The 25403-nt window shown below is 39.0% G+C and overlaps 1 protein-coding gene across 7 annotated transcripts in view; it reads left to right on the top strand.

Moving 5' to 3' along the window:
* LOC118207772 (immunoglobulin-like and fibronectin type III domain-containing protein 1) overlaps positions 1 to 25403 on the top strand; it is a 46855-nt gene that overhangs the window by 12598 nt on the left and 8854 nt on the right. For 2 of the 7 annotated variants that reach the window (XM_035381784.1, XM_035381783.1), the window contains exons 3-30: positions 199 to 321; positions 866 to 1005; positions 2538 to 2637; positions 3946 to 3981; positions 4064 to 4109; positions 4406 to 4598; positions 5376 to 5489; positions 6847 to 7009; positions 7517 to 7789; positions 8918 to 9259; positions 9592 to 9678; positions 11589 to 11846; positions 13270 to 13394; positions 13857 to 13998; positions 14320 to 14444; positions 14922 to 15063; positions 15534 to 15655; positions 16145 to 16286; positions 16907 to 17028; positions 17459 to 17600; positions 19241 to 19365; positions 19824 to 19965; positions 20582 to 20706; positions 21166 to 21307; positions 21958 to 22082; positions 22518 to 22659; positions 23537 to 23830; positions 24721 to 25020. In XM_035381784.1, the coding sequence (XP_035237675.1) occupies positions 199 to 321; positions 866 to 1005; positions 2538 to 2637; positions 3946 to 3981; positions 4064 to 4109; positions 4406 to 4598; positions 5376 to 5489; positions 6847 to 7009; positions 7517 to 7789; positions 8918 to 9259; positions 9592 to 9678; positions 11589 to 11846; positions 13270 to 13394; positions 13857 to 13998; positions 14320 to 14444; positions 14922 to 15063; positions 15534 to 15655; positions 16145 to 16286; positions 16907 to 17028; positions 17459 to 17600; positions 19241 to 19365; positions 19824 to 19965; positions 20582 to 20706; positions 21166 to 21307; positions 21958 to 22082; positions 22518 to 22659; positions 23537 to 23830; positions 24721 to 25020 (4332 nt within the window). The remainder of the gene's footprint in view (positions 1 to 198; positions 322 to 865; positions 1006 to 2537; positions 2638 to 3945; positions 3982 to 4063; positions 4110 to 4405; positions 4599 to 5375; positions 5490 to 6846; positions 7010 to 7516; positions 7790 to 8917; positions 9260 to 9591; positions 9679 to 11588; positions 11847 to 13269; positions 13395 to 13856; positions 13999 to 14319; positions 14445 to 14921; positions 15064 to 15533; positions 15656 to 16144; positions 16287 to 16906; positions 17029 to 17458; positions 17601 to 19240; positions 19366 to 19823; positions 19966 to 20581; positions 20707 to 21165; positions 21308 to 21957; positions 22083 to 22517; positions 22660 to 23536; positions 23831 to 24720; positions 25021 to 25403) is intronic. The other 5 variants (XM_035381785.1, XM_035381786.1, XM_035381788.1 and 2 more) reach the window with 5 other exon arrangements.

Below are 25403 nucleotides of genomic sequence, written 5' to 3' on the forward strand. Positions count from 1 at the left end.
ATAATGAGGCTTAAGAGGGTTAACAATCCCTCTAAATATGAAAGGCACCTAATAAGAAAAATTACCAGCTTGTTAAAATTTGGGGATTGCAGCTGTGGTTGAAACAAAAACCAGCACATGCAGAGGGCCCCCAGGACCGAGGTTGGGAACCACTGATGTAGACCACTGAGAACCTCTTGTTTTTTATTACTATGACAGTGGCAGTCAAAAAGCAGTCCAAAGTTCCTGGGGTCATGATCACTCAGTTTGTGGAAGAACTCCCGGCTGGAAAATCTACTCCAGACTTCCTGCGCAAGCCCATTGCTTTGACTATTCAAGAGGGTAAGCCGGTTAATCAACACCATTTTTCAGAGCAAATTACCTTGTTCATATGTTACATGTTTGTGCATCTATTAGGTTGAATTAGCCATCTGGTTATCTTTGGGTTGGAGCGATCCAAAAACAACTTGAAATGTGAAAAAAAGGCAGAAAATAGTTTTGATCTTCAATGATTTTTCCTAAAATGACCGAAGAAAGCAAAAATCCTCTGACTTGTCTGCACAGAAAATGTAACACCTAGCTACTTCAGTTCAATATGTAAGAATCCATATAAGAATCTGAAGGAAGTGTTTGGGTTAATGCACTCACATGACACACATTGTTCGTTACAGAATCGTGTACACACACAAACACACTAGCACTCATGCATAAATGCATAAATAAGTAACTGTGGTGTTATAATTTACCATTATATTCACATGTTACCGGGGTCAATGTCTTGCAACACTCATCATATATCTAAGCCTGTCATAAAACACTGCCTTTTTCAGTGCAAACAATCTGCCATTTTGATGAGCACTAAAATCACAATACTCTCCTGTTCCAGGTAAATCAGCCCAATTCAAAGCCGTGGTGAGCGGCGATCCTAAACCAGAGGTAGTCTGGAAAAGAGCCAAAGGGGAAATAAATGATGATACGAAATTCCATACAAAATATGATGAGGGCGCTGAGGAATACATATTAGAGGTGAGTTTTTACTTCAGCTCAGCTGGGATGGAGAGAAAATAAGCAGTTATCAGCCAGGTCGCATAGCTTTAGTGCTAATAATTAGTGCTGACTTGGATTCAACCAAAATGTATCTTTAGCTCACAAATACGTTCATTTTTTACTTACAAATACAGTTTGATGACTGAAATCACCATGATCTTCCAAAGTGTTTCTGAATATGCGGGGCAAAAGCACTTTATTGTGGATGACAGTTAAGGGATGTTGATTGAATTCAGGCCACATTTCTTTGTGTGCAGTATTTATCCAAGGTGCTGTTAATAGCGGTACATAAAGTGCAGTACAACATATCGGCCAGTGATCATATGCTGCGCATGAGGGCCCTGTCATTAGAACAGTAAGCAGAGTGAACACCAGTATTTGGGCCATTAGAATATTGTTATTCACAGTGAACTGCCAATTTTACATTATCCACCACAACATGCTCAGATATCATCATTAATTTCCTGCAATTTCTAGTTAAGTATATCCTTCCACTGTGTAGTCACATTTGGTGCAAGCTTTTATTTGGGTCAATGAAGCTTACAGTGGGTGTAGATTATACAATACATACTAATACAGATTCTGTGGATGTTGGATGAGGTTGCCTCAAAAAAATATAAGTAGTATAAAAATGCATATAGGAATCTGCAAACTAGGAACTGGTTTTAAATGCGTTATGGTAATTTAATGATATAAAGACTTTCATTACCATAAACAGCATATATTCATGGAATTGTGGAGGCTGTATTTGACGTCAGCATGTTCTTTTCTTCTCCAGCATTTGCTTTTCACTCAAATATTGAGCGAAGACCTCTGAGTTGTGTGTGTGTGTTTATATGTGAGCTTGTGTGTGTGTGTTTATATGTGAGTTTGTGTGCGCATTTCAACACATGCCCCATGTTGTGAACTTCCCCCTGTATTCAGGTTGTTTGAAACTCCACCCATGGTTATAGTGTATTTCTACTGTTGCCGTTGTCCGATGCGGTTCTAAGTCATATGATAACATGGTTAACTTATGGTCTGCATTGAATACCAGTAACTGTAACTATTGTCACAGCCTCTCTCTGTTTGGACCAACTTTAAAAAATTCATGTTAAATCTTGATTGTCTGAGATGGGCCGAAAATACCGCTATATTTTCAGGCTGAGCACTCCAAGAATTATGCCATTTATTGTTGTTAGGACCAGCAGTGTCATGATAGCTCAGGCTTTTGGAGAAAGCCAAGTATCTTTGAGACTATGGTCCTGTATGCAAACAGAAGCACAAACTCCTCAAATGTTACCTTTCAAACTCCTACTGTAGGTCCCCCAAGGCAAGTCACATTACAGTTCTTTGGAAGTCCTGGAATCAGACTCAGAGTTTCTCCCGTGACCAAGATAGCAAGGAACCTTTCTTGGGGTCTACCAATTTTATGTATTACATTGTTTATAGTTTATAGTTTTCATGTAGTCCAAATGTATTGCAGATTCATTTGTCTGGATCAAGACTTGTATTTGCTGTTGATTCAACAGATCACTTCTGTGACTGGAAAAGAAGGAGATATCTACAAATGTTTTGCCGTTAATGAGTTTGGAAAGGCTGTCTGCACTGCTGCCCTGAACGTTATTGAAGGTAAGAAACAACAGAAATGCAACTGTCAAAGCAGCTAAAGATGCACAATGCTTTACAGTTCACAATCCTTCTCCTTGTTCATTTGTTTTCACAATCTATTTTTATCTGCAAAGAGGCTACAACAGCTCCAAGTACGGAAAGGATTATATTGATTTTTGGCTTTCATTGGGGCCTCAGGCGTTACTGTAACTTGAAGCAATATTTCTCAAAACAAATAAATAAGACGTTTTCTCCTCAGCATTACTTTTAAACTGTAAAAAAGGAAACACATAGTGAATTGGAAAACCCAACAGACTGATATGACTGTAAATACAACTTACCATTTGATGCAGGGCTGAGCTACTATTTGGGCTAGCCTGGTCCCTAGTTACCTCTGGTCAAAATATCAGTCAGATATAAAGGAAAAGATAAACTGGTGTTTTCTAACCTGGCACCCAGATCTTGCTGCTAGCGCGCTAGCAATGTCTAAAGGATCTGAAAATGGTCCTTTGAAGTCCTGGCATTGCTTTAAGCACCATTTTGTACTCAGCAAAAGTAACTGTCATTATGATTGCAAAAAAGACAATGAGAGCAAAAAGAAAGAGCATTACAAATATGTAGTAGTTAGCATAAAAAATGTCCGGCTAGAGAGGTGTGTCTGGCACTTCTGCAGGTCAGAGATAAAGAATAGTCAAACACTACATGCGCATTCCTGGTTCACCGCAAACAGACCACCCATCAAACAGATTGTGCAGGTCAGGGTTATGTTATTTGTTGGGACACGTTACCCAACCTCTAGTGGGTGGGTCTGAGAGTGAGCATGGGCTGACCTCTCCTCCTTTGTGTGTCCAGTCCATGTGAGCTCACCATAGAAAACACAACCATCAGCTTAATATCCTAAAAGCTACCCTTCAAGGTACAGATACCAAACAATGGGTTACAAACCCTAAGGACCAGTCTCAGGTGCCCACCGGTCAACAATTCATCCACACCCCCCTGGCCCATCATCACTTTTTCATGTTTAGATTTAAGAAACTTCACATGTTGAAAGGCCATAACTGAACAAGCATGCCTGGTCGGCAGTTAACAAGCATATTGTTTAGCATTCTTGTTGAGGCAATGATGAAAGATACTGAAGTGAGATCAAGATACTTGTACGCTAACCTGACAATCAGGAGCCTTTTGTTGTGCACTTTGCATTCTTCTGCTGTGAAGGCTGGTTATACGGTAAAGAGCACACCCTGTGTGACTCATGTGAACTCTGTTAGAGCAGAATTAACACTGTGCTTATTCTTCTGAGTTAACTTTCTTCCGTTTTCTCTTTTTCAGTTGGATTCAATAAGGAAAAGGCAATGGAAGGACCAGGTTGGAAACCCTGATGAGTGCGAACATGTAAATCCTTATGATGGAATTTCGCTGGTGTAAACGTCTGCTTTGTTTTTTTTAGGGCTCTCAGCTGATCCGGCAGAGTTCCGAAAAATGCTCAGAAAAAGGTAGCATATACCACCTGTGTTACGGTACTAATAAAGCGTGCTTTATGACATGACTGACCAATTAGAAACATGCGATACAAATGTGCATTTGGTGATTACATTATTTATGCCCCATAACCATATTATGATATGTGTTATCGGATGTACTCTTTTACATAAACCTGTATATAAAGTGCAGCATAGAGGGGGAATGATTATCCCTCTATTATTGAAACGGAAGAAATTACACAGTGCATTACATGAATTGTACAAACCCATCGGCAGTTCTTACTCAGTCCTTCGGTTCTCTTTTCTAGTTCCGGACGTGTGGAAAAAGTGGAAAAAGAAAAGAAGGACGATGAGATACCTGACAAGTTCTGGGAGATCTTGCTGAGCTCAGAAAGGAAGGACTACGAGCGCATATGTGCTGAGTATGGAGTGAAAGATTTCCGCTGGATGCTGAAGAAGCTGAACATCCTGAAAAAGGAGAGGGAGGAGGAGCAATCCCTGGTTAGAGGGCTGCATTCCAGCACAGTCATTGCTTCCATTTTCTGTCTTCCAATACCCATTTCATATCTGCTGACACTAGCAATAGACATGAGGCATGGAAAAAGTAGTATGGAAATAAAATTTCTGCTGCTTTCTGCAAACTGTTTTGTTTCTAGATAGGTTTGCTAGATATTTCTATCTATCTCTCTGTCTGTCTGTCTGTCTGTCTGTATCAAACAGAACTATTTGTGGGAAATAGCTGAAATAGTATTTCTAAACTACTTTTTCAATGTCATGCCCTACATTCAGTTAATCCCTTTCCTTTTTGTAAATACTAATTGGATGTATACATACAGTAATTATTCATGTACTTATACATGCATCCACGTGTAATTATTGTAACCACAAAATGTATAGCCAATACATGAATTGATTTAAATCAGCCCCTGCCTAACAACCTATTGTGCCATTCAGGCAATTTGACTTAAGCACTAAACACTGAAAGTACAGCCAATTATTTCCAAAATGTTTGGCAATGTGTGTATAAAAACTATTTTAGCATATATATAAATAAGGTTGTATCTATCAAGAGCACAAGAGTTACAACAGTTATGCACTTCACTTCATATTTCCTTGTTTATAATTTGCAAACAGAGGCACCTGCAAAAACAGGCCATTTATTCATCCCATTACATGACCTTTCCACACATTCTCACCATCTCCATTCCTAACTTTCATTTTTCTCTCCTTCCCTCTCTTCCACCACTTCCTCTGCTTCACTGTCCACTTCTTTCCCAGTATCTTAATGTGATCAGTAACCTGAGACACATTGAAGTTAAAGGAGATTCTTGTGCTTCATTTGAATTGGTCCTGGATCTCAAAGACCCAAGGAGTAGGATTTTCCTCTACAAGGTGAGGCGTGAAATGACAAACCACTGATCTCAGGTCAGGCCTCAGTACTCTCACCAACAGTGGCGTGCTAGAATGTGTCATGAAAAGTTACCCATTCATATAATTTTTGATTTACATTGCTGTTCACACAAGTTGAATGAAGGGAAACAACCCTTAACTCAAGTTTTATTATGTATTGAACATTGAAAATAAAATATAAATCCAAATGAATTAAATATAATAAAATATTTTTAGAAAACAACAATAAAATGTAAAGTTTGTTTTACAGTTACAATGCAAAGTTTTCAGCTGTTATAAAGTGTACTCCATTTTTTCTGAATTAACACCGAGGTTTAGCCTAATAAAGTTATCAACAAAATGAAGTTTCACAAAACAATCCTGATCTCAGTCAGGGGTATAGTAGGCTCGCAGAAACATGGACGGTTCGGATAAACCGCTAAAAAATGTAAAATAACCATGGATGGGACGCAATTTTGAAATGTTAATATGCTAAATTGATTTCATTCCATAAACCTTTTTGCTCCCGAGTTTTTGTTTTAGCAGCAGGGTGAACATAGCCGATAAATCTCATGAGGCTGGGAAGGTCCGGTAGTCCTAGCTTGCATAACGAGCACGAGTATGGACACAGCGTTAATGCAGCTCATTGGCCCGCTCCAGAGGAACGGAAGGCTACGTGGTGCCTGGGATCACAAGAGTGTTTCCGGAATTTCCGGTTGTTGTCATTATGCCAAGATATTTTCTCATTATAAAGAGATATTCAAGGTTCTCGCTTTAACGAGATCTTTTGTAATTATATCAAGAAAACAATTCTTCTTATAAGGAGATAATGTGCAGAAAAAAATATTTTATCAGTGATGCCGTGGGTTTTTCAGCAATGTTTCACATCAAAACATTTGATGCAATATTTTGTCTTATGCCTAGCATACTGGTAATCTTAATATGAATTGGTTGCAAATTATACGAATGAGTGAAAACTAAACGAATGCATAAACATTCATAAACTCTTATGCCAAGTGACATAGACTGACATAGTGTGTGCTATGTCCAACATCCATGGCATAAGTGAACCCAGTGTTCTAACCACATCATAAATTTCCTTCTCATCATAAATGTATTTGTTCTCATGGTCATATTTGGAATCCTACAATTGTACTGAATTGTTGTATTATTGAGGAATTTGAGAACAATTTTTTAGTATTATTCTTGCTCTTCAATGTAAAAATATATTAATTTTTCACATGCTCAGGAGAACACGTCGAAACACATGAATATTTTTCTTTGACAGATGTTTTCCTTTCAGGATTTGAACCATCAACCTGTCAGTGCTTCTTTTTTTACGAGTTTCTGCCCTCTACAGGATGGTATAATGATACCATTAAGCGAAGATATGGAGATGAAGCACCACCTAAAAAAAATAGGCAAGAAATTGGTTTTCACCATCAAAGACCTACTTCCTGAAGATGCTGGGCTGTACCAGGTGGATGTCGAGGAGGTCAATGTGTTCTCCACTGATTTCAAAAGTAAGAACTTCTCAAGAGTACTGGTAAATTGCTGTTAACTATAATTGTTTTTCTTTAACTTATTTTCCATAAGTGTTATCTCAGGAAAAAAAAATCTGTATTTTAATTAAAATTTATGTCACTCTCCCAACCTTTCCTGGGGTTCATATTCAGTTAACTGGCTCAAATTATTTTTAACATAGAGATTCATTTACTATAGAAATCTCTTTTGTGGACTTCCACTTTGTCTTTAAATCCCAACCTCTTCCTTGACTGAAAGTTTTTGGGTGTACATCCTTGTGTTCTTTTCACGCACCCCAACCCCCCCCCCCCCACCCCCCCACAAAACTAGTCACTTAATGACCAACATTAGAGGTGATTGGCTACACAATCCCTTGTACATTCTTAGTTCTTTGGTTCCCCAGGTTGTCACTGTGATTGGTTCTCTGTTGACGTACTTGTTAAAACAAAGGTAAACTATAATCAAGTAAATTTTATGAAAATGGACACACTCTTTCTCTCTTTCAGTTCCCATGGTTGACTTCATTGTCAAAATTAAGGAGGTGAAAGCCAAGGAGAGAGAGGACGCCATATTTGAATGTGTCTTGTCTCACCCATTTCCCAAAATACTGTGGAAGGGCAAGAACAGTCTACTGGAAGCTGGGGAGAAGTTTGAAATAACAGTATCTGCGGACAAGCTCATCCACAGGCTTCGGGTTAAAGACTGCAAGCAAGTGGACAAGGGCATCTATTCAGCTGTGGCAGGAATCAAATCCTGCAGTGCCTGGCTTACAGTAGAGGGTGAGATAAAGATATTACATTGAATTTGGACTATATTTTTTTTGTTGTTTTTGTTTTCCTTGGGACAGGGGAAAATGCACTGTTATATTGTTTCAGGTGCTCTCATGCATGCTTCAGGTACATTGTATTACTTGTTCCTAGGCCAACACCTTCCAACACTTGTCCCCAAAAAGGATTTTAAGGAAATTAATAATGAACAAATAACTATAACAAGGCAGCAAAATATCATTCTAGTCTTAGCTGATTAAGATAAAGGTTACCCTCAGACACTACACTCGCATTTGTTTATGGGTAACAACATTGGTACTATATTCATGTATGAATATACTCATTCTCTGGAGGCTGACTGACTGGGCAATCAAGGTGGGGTCTAGCCAGTGAGTTGCATGTTGTACAGCCCTGGCCCTCAACTTCTAGTGGATCTTGAAATCACAAGTACCAATGATTATTTTAAGTTATTTGCATTTTGAAAATTTCTTTTGTATCTGAGATATTTTGTCATGTCAGTATATCTGTAGTCATCATGCAATCAATAAATAATTAATATATAAATAATGATGTGGATAAATTATGTAAATTATACGTAATCATGTGCTTTCCAACATTTTGAAAAAATGTCACCTAGGCCTAACCCAGCTCTTCAAAATGTAGCAGTAGGACACAGAAACCTAAACATTAGCAGCTAAAGTTGCTAATGCTGGTACAGCTGGAAAGATGTTCTTAGCCCTAGGACTGTGAACGTACTGTATTATTTAAAATATAAAACAAAATGGTTACAAGGCATAATGAAATTGTAAATTTACCTGCACAGTAGCGTTTCTCTTTTGATCATTATGGTAATTGTCCATTGGGTATTAGTGGTGTATCGGTAAATACCGCTGACTCCTCTGACCACCTCATTGTTCAGTTCATGAATTCAGTAGCCCTACCTATGCCACATGATATGGGTTTATTTATTACTATTAGTATTGGTTGTGATATTGCTGACTTGGCATCAGCTATTCTCATTGCCTTTATGCATGTCTTTATGTAAGTCGCTCTGTTTAGGAGTGTCCCGTTAAGAGCCTAAATGTAATGTAATGCCACGTTCCCCCCCCCCTCTCCCCCATCCTCCCTTTTCTGATTCAGCTGACACTGGACCACACAAGAAGAAGGTACGGAAGACCACCCAGGCGGGTGGGGCTGGGGTGGACCTGGACAAGATGGCCCAGGAACAACAGGCCAAACTGCAAAAGGAGAAGGATGACAAGCTAGAAGCAATGAGGAAAGAGGCAGAGGGCAAAGACACTGGAAACATGATGAATGGGCTGGATAACGGTTCTGGGGTCAATTCGGGTCTGGGTGACGGATTGGACGGATTGGATGGATTGGATGGCGGCCTGGGACGGAAGAAAGGCGATGGGATGGATAGCGGGTCAGGAGGCATTGGAGATGGAGGTTTGGGAGGTGACAAGTCTGGAGACATCAAAGGTAAGAGGTTGCAAATGCTATATTGATTATTGAACTGGCAAAACATGGGTACAAGTTATTTACAGTAAGCCTGCAATGTATTAATGAATCTTTCTGGGAATTAAATTGTCATGAATATGAATTATTGACATTGCTGGTGTTCACTATAACGTTACAAATATTGCTACTGTATCATCATTGCTTCTATCATTATTGCTATTTTTATTGTTTTATTGAGTTGAAGTAACATCACTGCCTTATGATAAAATCATTCGACACTATCTGCCATTTTAGAACAAAACAGTGTGGCTGAAGAGTGAGTAAACTTTGCATTTGCATCTGTAATGTCACAGAACCAAATGCACTAAATGGACAAACAGGAAATGGAGGGCTTGTCGACCGTAAAGGGTGCGGACGCCTGCTCCCGAACAGGGTCGTCGGTAAGAATTCAAGAAGGCTGTATTAGACAAAGTCACGTGAAACGCGATGACTTTGGCAGCGTTCTTGATTCTGAATGATCAGATGAAATGTGTGGTTATGCTGGATTTAATTCTGTGCTTTCCAAAGGCAACTTTACTTAAAGGCACAGTGAAGATTAAGATGAAGCTACGTACCTGGGAAATTAAACTGCACTGAATGAAACCTAAATATTTTAGTTTTTATAAGCCATTCATGTGTTGTTTGAATGTGCCAAGGAATTTGTGCTGTGACTTGTGTTGTCTAATCAGTGGAACTTTCCATGTGTTTATGAGTGCATAGCCTATTAAAATATGTGTCCAAATAAATGGTACATAAAGTGTAATAAATAAAGTGTACACCTGAGTTCCAACAGTTATTGTAGCTGTTCCGCATCAATGAGGAATTCAAACATATGCACTTAATTTTTTACATTACATATAATAATAAATGTCATTTAAAATACACTACATTACCAAAAGTATGTGGACGCCTAAACATCACACCCATATGTACTCGTTGAATATCTCATGCCAAAACCATGGGCATTAATACGGAGTTGCCGTTCCCCCCCCCCACCGTTGATGCTGTAATAGCCTCAACTCTTCTGGGAAGACTTTCCAGTAGATTCTGGAACATGGCTGAGGGGATTCGCCTCCATTTAGCCATAAGAGCATTAGTGAGGTTACGCACTGAAGCTTGGCATAAGGCCTGGCTCACAGTCAGAATTCCAATTCATCCCGAAGGTGTTTGATGAAGTAGAGGTCAGGGCTCTGTGCAGGCCAGTTTTCCTCACCAAACTCAGCAAACCATTTCTTTATGCACTGTCATATTGAAACAGGAAAGAGCCTTCCCCAAGCTGTTTCCACAAAGTTGGATGTGCACAATTTTCTAGAATGTCATTGTATACTGTAGCATTAAGATTTCCCTTCACTGAAACTCAGGGGCCTTGCCTAAACCATGGAAACCACCCCTAGACCATTATTCCTCCACCAAACTTTACAGTTGGCAGTATTTGAGCCAGTACAGTTGGGACTATGCATTCCACCAAACCCAGATTTGTCAGTCAGACTGCCAGATGGTGAATCCTGATTCATCACACCAGGGAACCCGTTTCCACTGCTGCAGAGTCCAATGGCCGTGTGATTTACACCACTCCAGCCGATGCTTGGCATTGTGCATGGTGATCTTAGACCTGTGTATGGCTGCTTGGTCATGCAAATCCATTTCATGAAGCTCTTGATGAACCGTTGACATTGCTAACATTGGTTCCAGAGGTAGTTTGTAACTCTGTAGTGAGTGTTGCACCCGAGGACAGATGATTTTTATGTGCTACACGCTTCAGCACTCTGCTGTCCCAGCAGAAATTTGATTAACTTGCTGGAAAGGTGGCATCCTATGACAATGCCATGTTAAAAGTCACTGAGCTCTTTAGTACGACCCATTCTACTGCCAATGTTTGTCAATGGAGATTGCATGGTTGTATGCGTGATTTTATGCACCTGTTAGGAATGGGCATTGCTGAAAAAGCCAAAACCACTACTTTGGAGTGTCCACATAATTTTGGAAATGAAGTGTTTGTATCTTAAAAACAACATAGTTGAATATGCATTCATAAATGCTTCCACTCATGGAAACACGTGGAAAGAACAAATGTCCTTTTTGTCTCCTAAAATACAAAGTGTGTTTGTCTTTGTGTGTTCACATTTGTGTTGTACTTCATGTTTGTCATACACTTGTATCTATATTGTGGTCCTTTTATGGCGTATTGTTGTTGATTGTCCTGTCACTTCTGTTGTTACATTTGTTTGTTTTGTGTGTGTTTCTAAGCTAACAGCAGTATCGTATTGCAGTTCTGATAATGAATGACAGTCGTTATGATAATTACTGATAGGACAAAGAAATATTGATGCTGCAACTGCAGATTCAGACCTGGAAAATGATAAAGAAAGCAGGCAAGTAAGCCACAAAGAAAATGAGCAAGGAAAGGGGCAAGGAAACAAGCAAGAAAATGTGCAAGGAAAGGGGCAAGGAAACAAGCAAGAAAATGTGCAAGGAAACAGGCGAGAAAATGGACAGCAATCTTCTGGAAGTGGTGACTGGCCTGCCGAGCACGCAAGGCAAGGCCCACTGCTTTTGGACGAAGTCATTGGTAAGAAATTGACTGCATGGAGGTGGTGCTGTTAGAAAGCCACTGAATCTTTAACAGTACTTATTAAGAAAAAAATTTACATTAAGAAAAAAAATATGAGTTTAATACCTTTGCGAATGTTCATAATTTAACTGACCTGTTAGAAAGATGATAACCCAGAAAAAATATAGCTTCAATTTTTGTTCCATATTTTCAGACTGGTATTTCATCAGGTTTATTAAACCATAACAGATTCGCATAACCATTCTGCTGTAGACAATGATTACATTTAATGCAAATGTATGTCAATTTCTGATACCTAGTTGTTAACTGCCTGTAGGGACAGATCTCACAAGCTCTAGACATGTGTCTTTTGTGTGCATCCATGTTGTTCTCTGTGCGTTGTGTTTATTGAAAAATGAAATGAATGGCAACACTCAAAATGCAAAAATATAAAAGCATTTTTCCTCAATACACGCAAGATACATTTTCATGTAAGATGGACTGGTGCACTGTGAAGCCAGAAGACCAGACATAAGATCCATGACCCAATAAAGAAGATCATATCACTAACATCCAGAACACCATTCATAGAGCCATCGGTGTTACATGGATAATGTCCCCCTACCAAATGCATTCAGCTCCCTAAAGAAATGGTGCCACTTCCCTCAATGACAAAGATGCATGGAATAGGCAACAGTGAGGGTAAAATATTACAGCTACCACTTGATTAAAGAAAATACGATTAAAGAAGATGGACAGTGGCGGAAGAGGAAGGAATCACAAGATCTACAGGATGATGCAACTGATTTTGAGCATGAAGTGAGATGTATGAGAAGCACCTGTGGAGCTGTGAGGAAACAGACTGGTCATTGCACTGTTATTATACACTGAAAATATGACGTAGAGAAAAAATGTAACACCAAGGTCAGAGGAAAATGAAGAACATGAAGAGAACAGAACAATGACAATGAAGAATGCTGAATAACTATGATATCAGAAGAAAACCTGACTATGAAAATATGAGAAGCAAAAAAGGATATACAGTACAGAACGTGTGTGAAACACAGATACAGCCTAAGAGCATTTCATTTAGATTGTCAGATGCATTTTACTATATGCATTCTTAGTTTTTTAAGAGTCACATAAATTAATTCTGGTAAGTACATCTTACAGGTAACTGAGTCAAGGTAACTGAGGAATGGATTCAGTCAACATTTGTCTTTTGTAGTTTGGCAAGATCACTTTTTGAACTGTGTACTGCATTTCTGAAAATGCTTAAAAATGCATCACTTACATTTAATTCTCTGTGTATGTTAAGGATAAATGCGGACTGAATCAAATCCAGCGTTAAATAAATGTTGATTGAATCCTGCCATGAATATTCTGATAGTAGTCTACGAAATGTTGAGTGGTTGACTTTGTTTGTCCATAATCCATCCAGATTCAGGGGTTCAGTTCATCAGTGGGCTGTCAGACATTAATGCCAAGGCTGGCCAACCAGTTGAGCTGGTCTGCAAGTTGAACAATGAAAACTGCAATGGAGCATGGTTCAAAGATGGTAATACGGTGAGTTTTTCTATAGATTTCCCTGCTTTATCAGAAAAATCCGTTTTTTCTGTATCTATTAGTCAGTGCTGTATCTACTAATCAGTCTTTTTTAAATAATAAGTAATAAAGGAGGGAATTTGTAATTATGATTTTCCAGTGATCCAAATTTTGCCTGATGTTTCAAATGTAATTTCCCCATTTAAATATATTTCAATCATTTCGAAACTGAATATTTCAGAACTGTAACAGAACCTTTTGTAGTTTTCCTCTTGATCATTTTTACAATGTGGAGTTTGTTTCTAGCCAGACGTGTCATGTAAACTCAAATTGCGGACCTTTATTTGGATGTTGTGATGGTTCCATTGTCTCCATTTTGAATGAACATTTGCCCTGTAATACATAACTGAAATTATTTCTAGGGGTTTCACTGTAATTGTGATCTTGCTTCACTCCCCAAACTCTGTGTTGCCCATGTGTCAGTTATCACCTGGAGATGGACTGAGCCTTTCTAAAGATGGGGCCGCCCACAAACTGAAGATTGACAGTTGCCGGCCAGATGATACAGGAAAATACTGCTTTGAAGCAGATGGACGCAAAACCGAAGCAATGATCACTGTGGAAGGTCAGAATACACAGCATGTGGTAAGACGCACTGTATATATATTGGTTAGTACACATAGTCCCCAACGTAAAGGTAAAGAAGGCATGTATTCAATTAATTTCCAGTTTGGCCAGATCACTTTGACTGAAACTGTGTTTCTTAAGGTAACTCATATATAACAGTCGTATATATTTTCTTGTGTATGGTAAGGATAAATGTGGATTGAATCTTAGACAGTGCTAAATAAATGTTGATTGAAGCCCTGCCTAAATATTCTGATAGTGATCTACTTTATGAGGCACAAGTTGCAGTGCCTGATTTTACCCTCATTGGTCCACCCAGATCCAGGGGTTCAGTTCATCAGTGGGCTGTCTGACATTAATGCTAAGGCTGGCCAGCCAGCTGAGCTGGTCTGCAAGTTGAACAATGAAAACAGTAATGGAGAATGGTTCAAAGATGGGAAAAAGGTGAGATTTCTATATTCTTTCACCATTTTTATCAAAGCAAAAGTGCATAACAGTATCCACTGGTCTGTTTTTAAATGTATTTAATGACATCTGTAATTAGGACTTTCTGATAATACAGATTTTTGTCTCAATTTTTTAAAATGTAGTTTCACCATTTAAATGTTTTTCAACTATTTTGAAACTCTGTGGGAATCATGCAGAACTGTGTCAGAAGGTTAATTTTCCTGTGAATTGTATCTACAATGTGGTATGAGTTTCTTGGCAAACATGTCATATGAAAAGAAATTTGAGGACATTTATTTGGATGTTGTGATTTCTCCATATTCTCCAATCCAAATGAATGATACAGTATGAGGTTCCCTTCTTGATAATGAGCATTGGTCTCAATACATTTATGAAAGTATTTTCATGGATAGTTCTGTAATGGTGAAGGTGATCTTGCTTCACTCTCCACACTCTGTGTTGCCCATGTGTCAGTTATCACCAAGAGATGGACTGAGCCTTTCTAAAGATGGGGCCGCCCACAAACTGAAGATCGACAGTTGCCGGGCGGATGATACAGGAAAATACTGCTTTGAAGCAGAAGGACGCAAAACTGAAGCAAAGATCACAGTGGAAGGTTAGAATACACAGCATGTGGTAAGACACACTGTAGCTGATGCTAAGGCCAGAGAGTCGTTATATTTACCTACAGGGAAGTCTCAGTACATGTTGATTCATGAACTGTGACACTGTGCACTTTGTATAATTTCAGAGAATAATTCTAGGAACATATTTGAGTGGACATCCTGGGAATCATTTAACTGATTATAATGAACCGTGATAAACTATGAGAAGTTAAAAACAGATACAGTACAGAAAATATATGCAGTACAAATACAGTCTAAGCATTTCATTTAATTCCATTTACAATCTCAGATACATTTTACTATATGCATTCCTACTTATAGAAGAATCATAAAATGCTAATTGAATCTTAGCCAGTATTAAATAAATGTTGATTGAATCACAGTCTGAATATTCTGGTAGTAATCTGTTTTATGAGGTTCAAGTTGTAGTGCCTGACTTTACCATCATTGGCCCACCCAGATCCTCGAGATCAGTTCATCATTGGGCTGTCTGACATCCGTGCAAAGACTGGCCAACCAGCTGAGCTGGTCTGCAAGTTGAAGGAAAACTGTAATGGTGCATGGTTCAAAGATGGGAAAAAGGTGAGATTTCTATATGTTTCTACTGTTTTATCAGAACAAATTGTAGGCCTATACCAGTATCTACTGGTCTGTTCTTAAATGTATTTTAATGACTGTAATCTGTAATTATGACCTCCTGGTAATACAGATTTTGTCTCAGTTATTTAAAATGTAGTTTCACCATTTAAATGTATTTCAACCATTTAAAAACTCTGTGGGGAAAAATGTAGAATTGTGCCAGGAGGTTTGATAGTTTGAGGTTTGTTTTCCTGTGGACTGTATCTACAATGTGGTAATAGTTTCTTGGCAAACACCTTGCATAAAATCAAATCTGAGGATGTTTGTTTGGATGTTGTGATGTTTCCATTGTGTCCAATCCAAATGAAAGTGATGAACTTCCCTTTTTATGATGAGCATTGGTCTCAATGTATTGATGAAAGTATTTTCCGGGATATTTTTGCAATGGCAGTCTTGCTTCACTCTCCAAACTCTGTGTTGCCCATGTGTCAGTTATCACCAAGAGATGGACTGAGCCTTTCTAAAGATGGGGCCTCCCACAAACTGAAAATCAAGAGTTGCCGAGCTGATGATACAGGAAAATACAGCTTTGAAGCAGGAGGGCACAAAACTGAAGCAGTGATCACTGTGGAAGGTTAGAATACACAGCATGTGTTAAGACACACTGTACTCAGAGATTCAGAGAGTCTCTTTTTTTACCGACAAGAAAGACTCAATGCATGTTGCTTCATGAACCGTGACTCTGTGCACAGTGTAAGATTTCATAGTTTCCAAAAAAGGTTCTCTGGAACTTCTATATTCAGGAAATTTGTTTGGATGGTTGTCCTGGGAATCGTGGAATTGACTGTAATAAACTAAAGTACAAATACAGTAAAGAGGCATTTCATATAATTTCATTTACATTCTCAGATACATTTTACTATATGCATTCCTACTTTTAGAATAACCAAAAAATAAGTAAATACTGGTAGGTACACCTGGTCTCTAATGTAAAGGTAACTGAGGCATGGATACAATCAACATTTGTCCTTAACAGTTTGGAAAGATCACTTTACTGAAACTGCAAACTGTGTTTCTGAAGATAATCAATATAAAACAGTTGTATTTCATTTGCTGTGTATGATAAATGCGGATTTAATCTTAGCGGGTATTTAAAAAAATGTTGATTGAATCCCAGCCTGAGTATTCTGATAATGATCTGCTTCATGAGGTTCAAGTTGCAGCGCCTGACTTTACCATCATTGGTCCACCCAGATCCTGAGGATCCGTTCATCATTGGGCTGTCTGACATCCGTGCAAAGGCTGGGCAACCAGCTCAGCTGGTCTGCAAGTTGAAGGAAAACTGTGATGGAGAATGGTTCAAAGATGGGAAAAAGGTGAGATTTCTTTGTTTCCACTGTTTTTATAATGAGAAAAAATTGTATATCAGTATCTATTGGTCTGTTTTTCATTTCTTTTTATTCATTTATTTTTATGATAACTAATAAATGGGGACATTTCAATCATTTTAAAACTGTGTGAATATTTCATAACTGTGTCAGAAGGTTTGATAGTTTTCCTGTGGATTGTACTTACAATGTGGAATTCGTTTCTGGCCAAATGTGTCAAATAAAATCTAATTTGAAGACGTTTATTTGAACGATGTGATGTTTCCATTGTCTCCAATCTGAATGGAATACATGAGCTTCCCTTTTTGAAAATAAGCATTGCTTTCAATACACTGATGAAAGTATTTTTATGGATATTTTTGTAATGGTGAAGGTGATCTTGCTTCACTCTCTACGCTCTGTGTTTTCCATGCGTCAGTTATCACCGAGAGATGGACTGAGCCTTTCTAAAGATGGGGCCTCCCACAAGCTGAAGATTGACAGTTGCCAGGCGGATGATACAGGAAAATACTGCTTTGAAGCAGAAGGATGCAAGACAGAAGCAAAGATAACTGTAGAAGGTTAGAATACATGGCATGTGGTAAGACACATTGTATCTGATGCTAAGGCCAGAGAGTCAATGGGCCTCATTCACAAACCTTTTCTTAAATTCTTCTTGCTTGTCTCAGTAAAAGTTCCTCCAAAAAGCCAACGTGGGATTCATGACACATGCCCAGATTTTCAGTATGTTGTGTATCATAGGAGGAATGCCAGTTGTTCGTAAATGGGGTGTCTGTGCCTGTTAATGTTGACTTACATATGGAAACACCCTAACAGTCCCATTAAAGGCATGCTGACTTTAGGGTTGTGTATGCCAACATCAGCAATTCATCGTTGTCTGTAAATGTATCTGCATGTTCCATAAAGACACACACACACTACCCTCTCCCAAAGGTTCAATTAGCCAAGCAATCCAAAATCAGGAAGTGCACCATTGCTAGTGTTGGGTTTGGCTGCACCCTTGGTAGGTTTGCATGATCAGCTCTCCAGTGTAAAACAGCGTTTTTTGAACCTTGATATCTCTGCCGTTTCTAAACCAGTGTCAATGGCATTTCACAAGTGGACTTCAATCTCCACGGCCTTGCCAAATACTGATTTTGGTATAGCTGCGTTACGTGATTACTGTGTTGTGTATACCCCTTAAAAAATTAGCATTAAAAATTCTGACATGTTTTGCGCAAGTATTACTCAATTTAAATCCAACTCATCCCGACACAACACCACTCATTCTGCTGCTCATTTGGAGACGTATGCTTTTCATACTTTAATGGCTATACACACAATGCTAATTTATAAATCAGGCTAGCTTCTCCAAGTTTGAATAATTTGATCATTCTAAAGTTCTAAACAAACATGATGGGAAACCATTATGCCTAGCACAGGCACACTGACAGTAGCAGCCAGTCAGTCATACACTGACTCTGATCGCAAGAATGTTTTGTGAATGAGGTCCATTATTTTCTCCTACAGGAAAGCCTGTGAACTGTGTCAGATTTCGGAATTTCCGAAAATGGTTTATTGGAACTTGTAAATTCAGGGAAATTGTTTGGCTGGGCATCCCAGTAATTATAGACCGGACTATAATTGAATATGAGAAGTAAAACAGGCATAATATAGGGCTGTTGTGTGGGTCACACGGTAAAAACGCCACTTCTGGCACATGCGTGAGCACCATGGTCTTGGATCGAATCCACCCCGTGTTAGTGCCGACTGAGGCAGGCAGCCCCACACGAACGGCCCATGTTTAGCTCTGCATCACTCGGGATTTGGAAAGGATACAGTCAGTAGGGATAGTCAGCATTCTTCGTCGCTTGAGTGACTCCTGCTTGTCGTCCAGGTGCCTGTGGCTAGCTCTCTGCACACGCGTATGAACGGGTCTCCTCTGCCCCTGCTCTGCGCATGTATGGCTAGCAGCTTCAGCGTGAAAAGAACCAGCTGGCTGGCAGGTGCAGTACATGTTTCGGAGGAGAATCGCAAACTGTCTTCACTCTCCGAGTCAGCAGCATGGGCCGTATGAGAGCATGCTTGGCCATTGTTCACAAATTGGACATTCCACATTTGGGTGAATTGGAGATGCCAAATGTTTTTTTAAAGTATATACTAGACTATTAAATCTACTTTACGTTGCAGTGCCTGACTTTGTCCCCATTGGTTCACCCAGATCCGGGGGTTCAGTTTGTCAACGGGCTGTCCGACATTAATGCTAAGGCTGGCCAACCAGCTGAGCTGGTCTGCAAGTTGAACAAGGAAAACTGCAATGGAGCATGGTTCAAAGATGGGAAAAGGGTGAGATTTCTATATGCTTCCACTGTTTTTATCAGAAAAAATGCATACCAGTATTTACTGTTTTGTTATTTATGTTAATGATAACTCATAAATAAGGACATGTATAAGTAATCCAGATTTGTATCTCAAATATTTAAACAGTAGTTTCACTATTTTAATGTATTTAGGCCATTTAAAACTGTGTAAAATATATAAGAACTGTGTTAGAAGGCTTGATAGTTTTCCTGTGGAGATGTGGAATTAGTTTCTCAACAAACATGTCATAACAATACAAGCTTGAAGACCTTTATTTGCATGTTGTGATGTTTCCATTGTCTCCTATCCGAATTTAAGATATGAATTTCTATTTTTTAATTAGCACTGGTGTCAATACATTGATGGAAGTATTGTTAGGATATTTTGTAATGGTGAAGGTGATCTTGCTTCCCTCTCCAAACTCTGTGTTGCCCTTGTTTTAGTTATTACCAAGAGATGGACTGAGCCTTTCTAAAGATGGGGCCTGCCAAAAACTGAAGATCGACAGTTGTTGTGCGGATGATACAGGAAATTACCGCTTTGAGGCAGAACGATGCAAAACTGAAGCGATGATCATTGTGGAAGGTGAGAATACACAGTATGTGGTAAGGCACACTGTAGCTGGTGCTAAGGCAAAAGAGTTTTTACTTTCACCTACAGGAAAGCCATAGTACATTTTAATACATGAATTGTGATTATGTGTATTGCACAATTTCAGAGTTTTCTAAAAAGGTTCTCTGGAACTTGTAGATTCAGGGAATGTGTTTGGGTGGACATCCCAGGAATCACTGAACTGACTAATAAACTATGAGAAGTAAAAGAAGTCATACAGTGCAGAAAGTATGTGCAGTGCAAGGGCATTTTAGTTAATCTGGTTCTCTGATATATTTTACTATATGCATTTCTAGTTTTTGAAGAACCTAAAAATGAGTACATACTAGTAGGTACAGTTAGTCCCCAAAGTAAAGGTCCTTACCAGTTTGTCAAGATTGCTTTACTGAAACTGTAAACTGTGTTTCTGAATATGCTTAAAAATGCAATACTTGTTTCATTTTCAATGTATGTTAAGGATAAGATTGGATTAGATCTAATCCAGTGTTAAACGAATGTTGATTGAATCCCAGCCTGAAAATTCTGATAGCGACCTCCTTTATGAGGCACAAGGCACACTGCCTGACTTTACCCTCATTGGTCCACCCAGATGCTGGGGTTCAGTTCATCAGAGGGCTGTCTGACCTGAATGCCAAGACTGGCCAACCGGCTGAGCTAGTCTGCAAGTTGAACAATGAAAATTGCAATGGTACATGGTTCAAAGATGGGAATAAGGTGAGATTTATACATATTTGTTCTGTCTTAATAAGAAAAAGGTGTATATTAGTATCTCTGTTTTTCAGTTAATTTTTTGTGATTTGTGATTATGACCTGCCAGTAAGATTTTTTTTTCAAATATGTAAAAGCCAGTTTCACTATTTAAATGTATTTCAACCATTTTAAAACTCTTTGTGAATATTTCAGAAATGTGTCGGAAGGTTTGATAGATTTCCTGAGGATTATTTTTATAGTGTGAAATTTGTTTCTAGCCAAATGTGGCATTTAAAATCAAACTTGAGGACCTTTATTTGGATGTTGTGATGATTCCATTGTCTTCATTCCAAAAGAAAGACATGAATTACCCTTTCTGAAAATGAGCATTGATGTCAATACATTGATGAAAGTATTTTCAGGGATATTTTTGTAATGGTGATCTTGCTTCACTTTCCAAACTCTGTGTTGCCCATGTGTCAGTTATCACCAAGAGATGGACTGAGCCTTTCTAAAGATGGGGCCTCCCACAAACTGAAGATCGACAGTTGCCAGGCGAATGATACAGGAAAATACTGCTTTGAAACAGAAGGACGCAAAACAGAAGCAATGATCACTGTGGAAGGTTAGAATACATGGCATGTGTTAAGACACGCTGTATCTGGTGCTAAGACCTGAGAGTCTTTATACTTACAGGAAAGTCTCAGTATATTTGGTTCATTAACTGTGATTCTGTGCACTTTGTACAGTTTCATAGTTTTCTAAAAAGGTTCTCTGGAACTTGTAGATTCCGGGAATGTGTTTGGGTGGATGTCCTCCGAATCACTGAGCTGACTGTAATAAACTATGAGAAGTAAAAAAAGTTATACAGTGCAGAAATTATGTGCAGCACAGATACTGTCTGAGGACATGTTATTAAATTTCATATGTTCTTAGATACATTTTACCATATGCATTCCTACTTTTAGAAAAACTAAAAAATAAGTACATACTGGTAAGTATGCCTAGTCTCTAAAGTAGTGGGAATTGAGGCATGGATACAATCAACATTTGGCAAGATCATTTTACTTAAAATGTGAACTGTGATGCTTTCTGAAGATGCTGAAATTTTTTACTTGCATTTAATGTTCACTGTATGTTAAGGATAAATGTTTATTAGATGTACGCCAGCATTAAATGAATGTTGTTTGAATCCCGGCTTGAATATTAGGATTGCTATCTACTTTAGGAGGTACAAGGTGCAGTGCCTGACTTTACCCTCATTGGTCCACCCAGGTCCTGGGGTAGAGGTCATCAGCGGACTGTCTGACATTAAAGCTAAGGCTGGCCAACCAGCTGAGCTGGTCTGCAAGTTGAGCGATGAAAACAGTAATGGAGTATGGTTCAAAGATGGGAAAAAGGTGAGATTTCTGTGTATTTCCACTGTTTTTAATCTGAAAAAGTATACTATTGGTCTGTTTTTTATTTATTTTAATTATAACTCATAAATGAGGACATTTATAATTATGACCTGCCAGCAATACAGATTTTCATCTCATCTGTAGTTTTACTATTTAAATGTATTTCAACCATTTTAAAACAGAATATTTCTGAACTGTATCAGAATGTTTTCCTGTTCATTGATTTTACAGTGTGGAATTAGTTTCTCATATCAATTCAGATTTTAGGACCTTTATTTTCATGTTGCGATGTTTCCATTCTTTCCAGTCCAAATCGAAGACATTAATTTCCCTTTTTTAAAATGGTGTCAGTACATTTATTAAAGTATTTTTAGGGATATTTTTGTAATGGTGATCTTACTTAACTCTCCAAACTTTGTATTTTCCATGAGTCAGTTATCACAAAGAGATGGACTGAGCCTTTCTAAAGACGGGGCCTCCCACAAACTGAAGATTGACAGTTGCCAAGCGGATGATACAGGAAAATATCGCTTTGAAGCAGATGGACGCAAAACAGAAGCAATACTCATTGTGGAAGGTTAGAATACACAGCATGTGTTAACACTATAGCTGGTGTTACGGCCAGAGAGTCATTGTTTTCACCTACAGGAAAGTCTCAGTACATGTTGATTAATGTGCACTGTATACAATTTGACAGCCTCCTGAAATAGTTATCTGGAATTTATAAATTCAGGTAAAGTGATTGGCTTGGCATCCCAGGAATTATTGAACTATTGAATTATTGAGCACCTTAATCATTGTGACCAGCTGAAGTGTGCTTGGAGTTTTGTCCAACTAAGATATTGGATGTAGTTTATTTCTATTCTTTTTACATAGAGATATGAAATAACAACCCTGTGTACCTTATGAGGCTCTGAACTGTTCTGGGATCTCCCAGACTTTTTATTTCTCCAAAAGAAAATAAGGTGCCTATTGTGGTCATAGCCACAAAGTGCTATCATTTTTAGCAATTTGTTTTCTTCAGGCATGTGCTTCTAATAGCATCCCGGATATGTTGATTATATTAAAAGGCTGATAACAAAGTCAGCCATAGTTTTCAGTTCTCTTGTGTGCTGTTTGTCTCATTCTGTTTGGAGGAAGGTGCGCAGGGAATATTTTAGGGATAACATTAGTTAGATAGTTCAGGGGGAGGGACAGGAAGTTAGTCTCTCCTTGGGAAATACCGGGTTGAAGTGGGTTGTAATTTTTGTTGTTTTGACAGAGTAGCGTGCACTCTCATGCCGCCATTAGACTGTTCTAAAGGATTCAAATTGCAACTCTATTTATTTACGTCTGGACCTGAACATACATCAACGTAGGCTGTTATATTGCGCTTGTATGCATAATCATCAATGATCTTGGTTTGTGTAAACTTTTTAATAAGTACTTAATAAAATATTTTTTGTTCATACTAGATCCACCGAGATTTAGCCAAGATGCCTTGGACACATTCTCCAAGCCTGTCATTGTGAAGGTGGGGCAAAATGCCACCTTCAAGATGCCGTTCGTGGGTGGAGAGCCCACGAAGGTGCAGTGGTACAAAGAAGGGGAGGAGCTACTGGACAACGCCAACGTCAAGCTGGAGATAATGTCCGCTCACAGCCGTCTGCTCCTCAGCTCATGCCAGCGCAAAGACACCGGCGAGATCAAGATCAAGGTGAAGAACGACTTTGGCACCATCGAGGCTGTGTCTAAGCTCGTTGTCCTTGGTGAGTACAGCTAGAGATGACTGTAGAGACTACGGCTCACTGTAGTTTTAACGTGAGACAAATTGAAGGGACTATTACATCTAACTACACTGGAATTAGACCTTAACATTGGATGGCAATGTGAAGTGTTCTTTTTTGCCTAACTCTCACAGCATTATGAAATCACAAATTCCTGAAATTCAATTATATGTTCTATAAGAATTTAACAATAACTAAATAATATTTTATTTGGACTTATATGTATGTGACATTTATTAATGTCCGTGGAAAACACCATGGACCGTCTTTGTATAACTTGCATTCTGATTATTGAATTCCATTTAATCAAACATCTGAATCTGGAGCCTCGATTCAATCTGCTCCATGATATCTTTCTTATTTTCTGAATGTAGAAAAGAATTGAAACCATCATATTTTTCATCTCAAACTGAGTTTGATGAACTCTAAAATTTACCAAACTAAAGAAAACGTAAGATTCAAATTCATTTCTCTAGGCTACAGGCAAAGTGCATTGCAGTGAGATTGAATCTAAGCCGAGACATTTCTGATAGCAATTGAAAGAGACAAGGCCTGAACCTGTCGTGTTCTGACAGGGTATTAGGTTGGCATAGTTATCTACATTAGTGTTTTAGCGTTGCGCGTATATCCTCTTTGCTCTGGGAGTGTTCTGAGCCAGGTCTTTGTCACTATCTCTCAAATAATTTGGATGTACTTATGTTCTCGTTAATTGTATGTCACTCTGGATTATAATGTCAGCTAATATAGCAATAGAAATATAGTATAGTACTACATCACTAATATAGTATAGTAATGTCATGCAATGCAGTATAATACAATATAATCTAATCAAATGTCACATAACATTGACCTGACATTTGGTGGCCTCTCAGACAAGCCCAGCCCACCCCTGGGCCCGGTAGAGGTGGTGGAGAACTCGGCCTCATGCATTAATATGAAATGGAGACCACCCAAGGACGACGGAGGCTCCCAGCTGCAGGAATATGCCCTGGAACGGCAACAGGTGGGCCGCAACACCTGGACCAAGCTGGGCCAGATCCCGTCCGCCACGGCAGCCTACAAGGACACCAACGTGGAGCACGGCAGGAAGTACTGCTATCGCATCAGGGCTGTGAACGAGGAGGGCGTGAGTGAGCCAATGGAGACCGAGGACATCATGGCTGGCATTAAGGGTGAGCTCGTCGTATTAAGGGTGTCGGCAGCTCTGATGCACAGCGGCCCGCGAGCGGAATATTTCACCAGATAGAGCCGTTTCTTTTAACAGCTGATTCTCGTCCTGATGGCCTCGCCTCAGACCGCAGTAGCGCCATTTTACACTGTCCGTTTGCTGGCAAACCGATAGCGGGCTGCTAGTGGGCCACTCTATGTTTGCCGGCTGGGGGTGCTGCGGATCTCTCTCTCTCTCTCTCTCTCGTGACTATCTGGCTCGCTCTTCATCAGATTCAGTCAATACAGCCAAATCACTAGCATATGAAATTATACCTACCACCAGCCAAATGCTGGTAAAAGTTTGATTGCAGCTACTCAAGCAGCCACTTTGGCAGGTAACCAAACA

This window comes from Anguilla anguilla, chromosome 11, assembly GCF_013347855.1.
Source record: "Anguilla anguilla isolate fAngAng1 chromosome 11, fAngAng1.pri, whole genome shotgun sequence".
Taxonomy (NCBI): domain Eukaryota; kingdom Metazoa; phylum Chordata; class Actinopteri; order Anguilliformes; family Anguillidae; genus Anguilla; species Anguilla anguilla.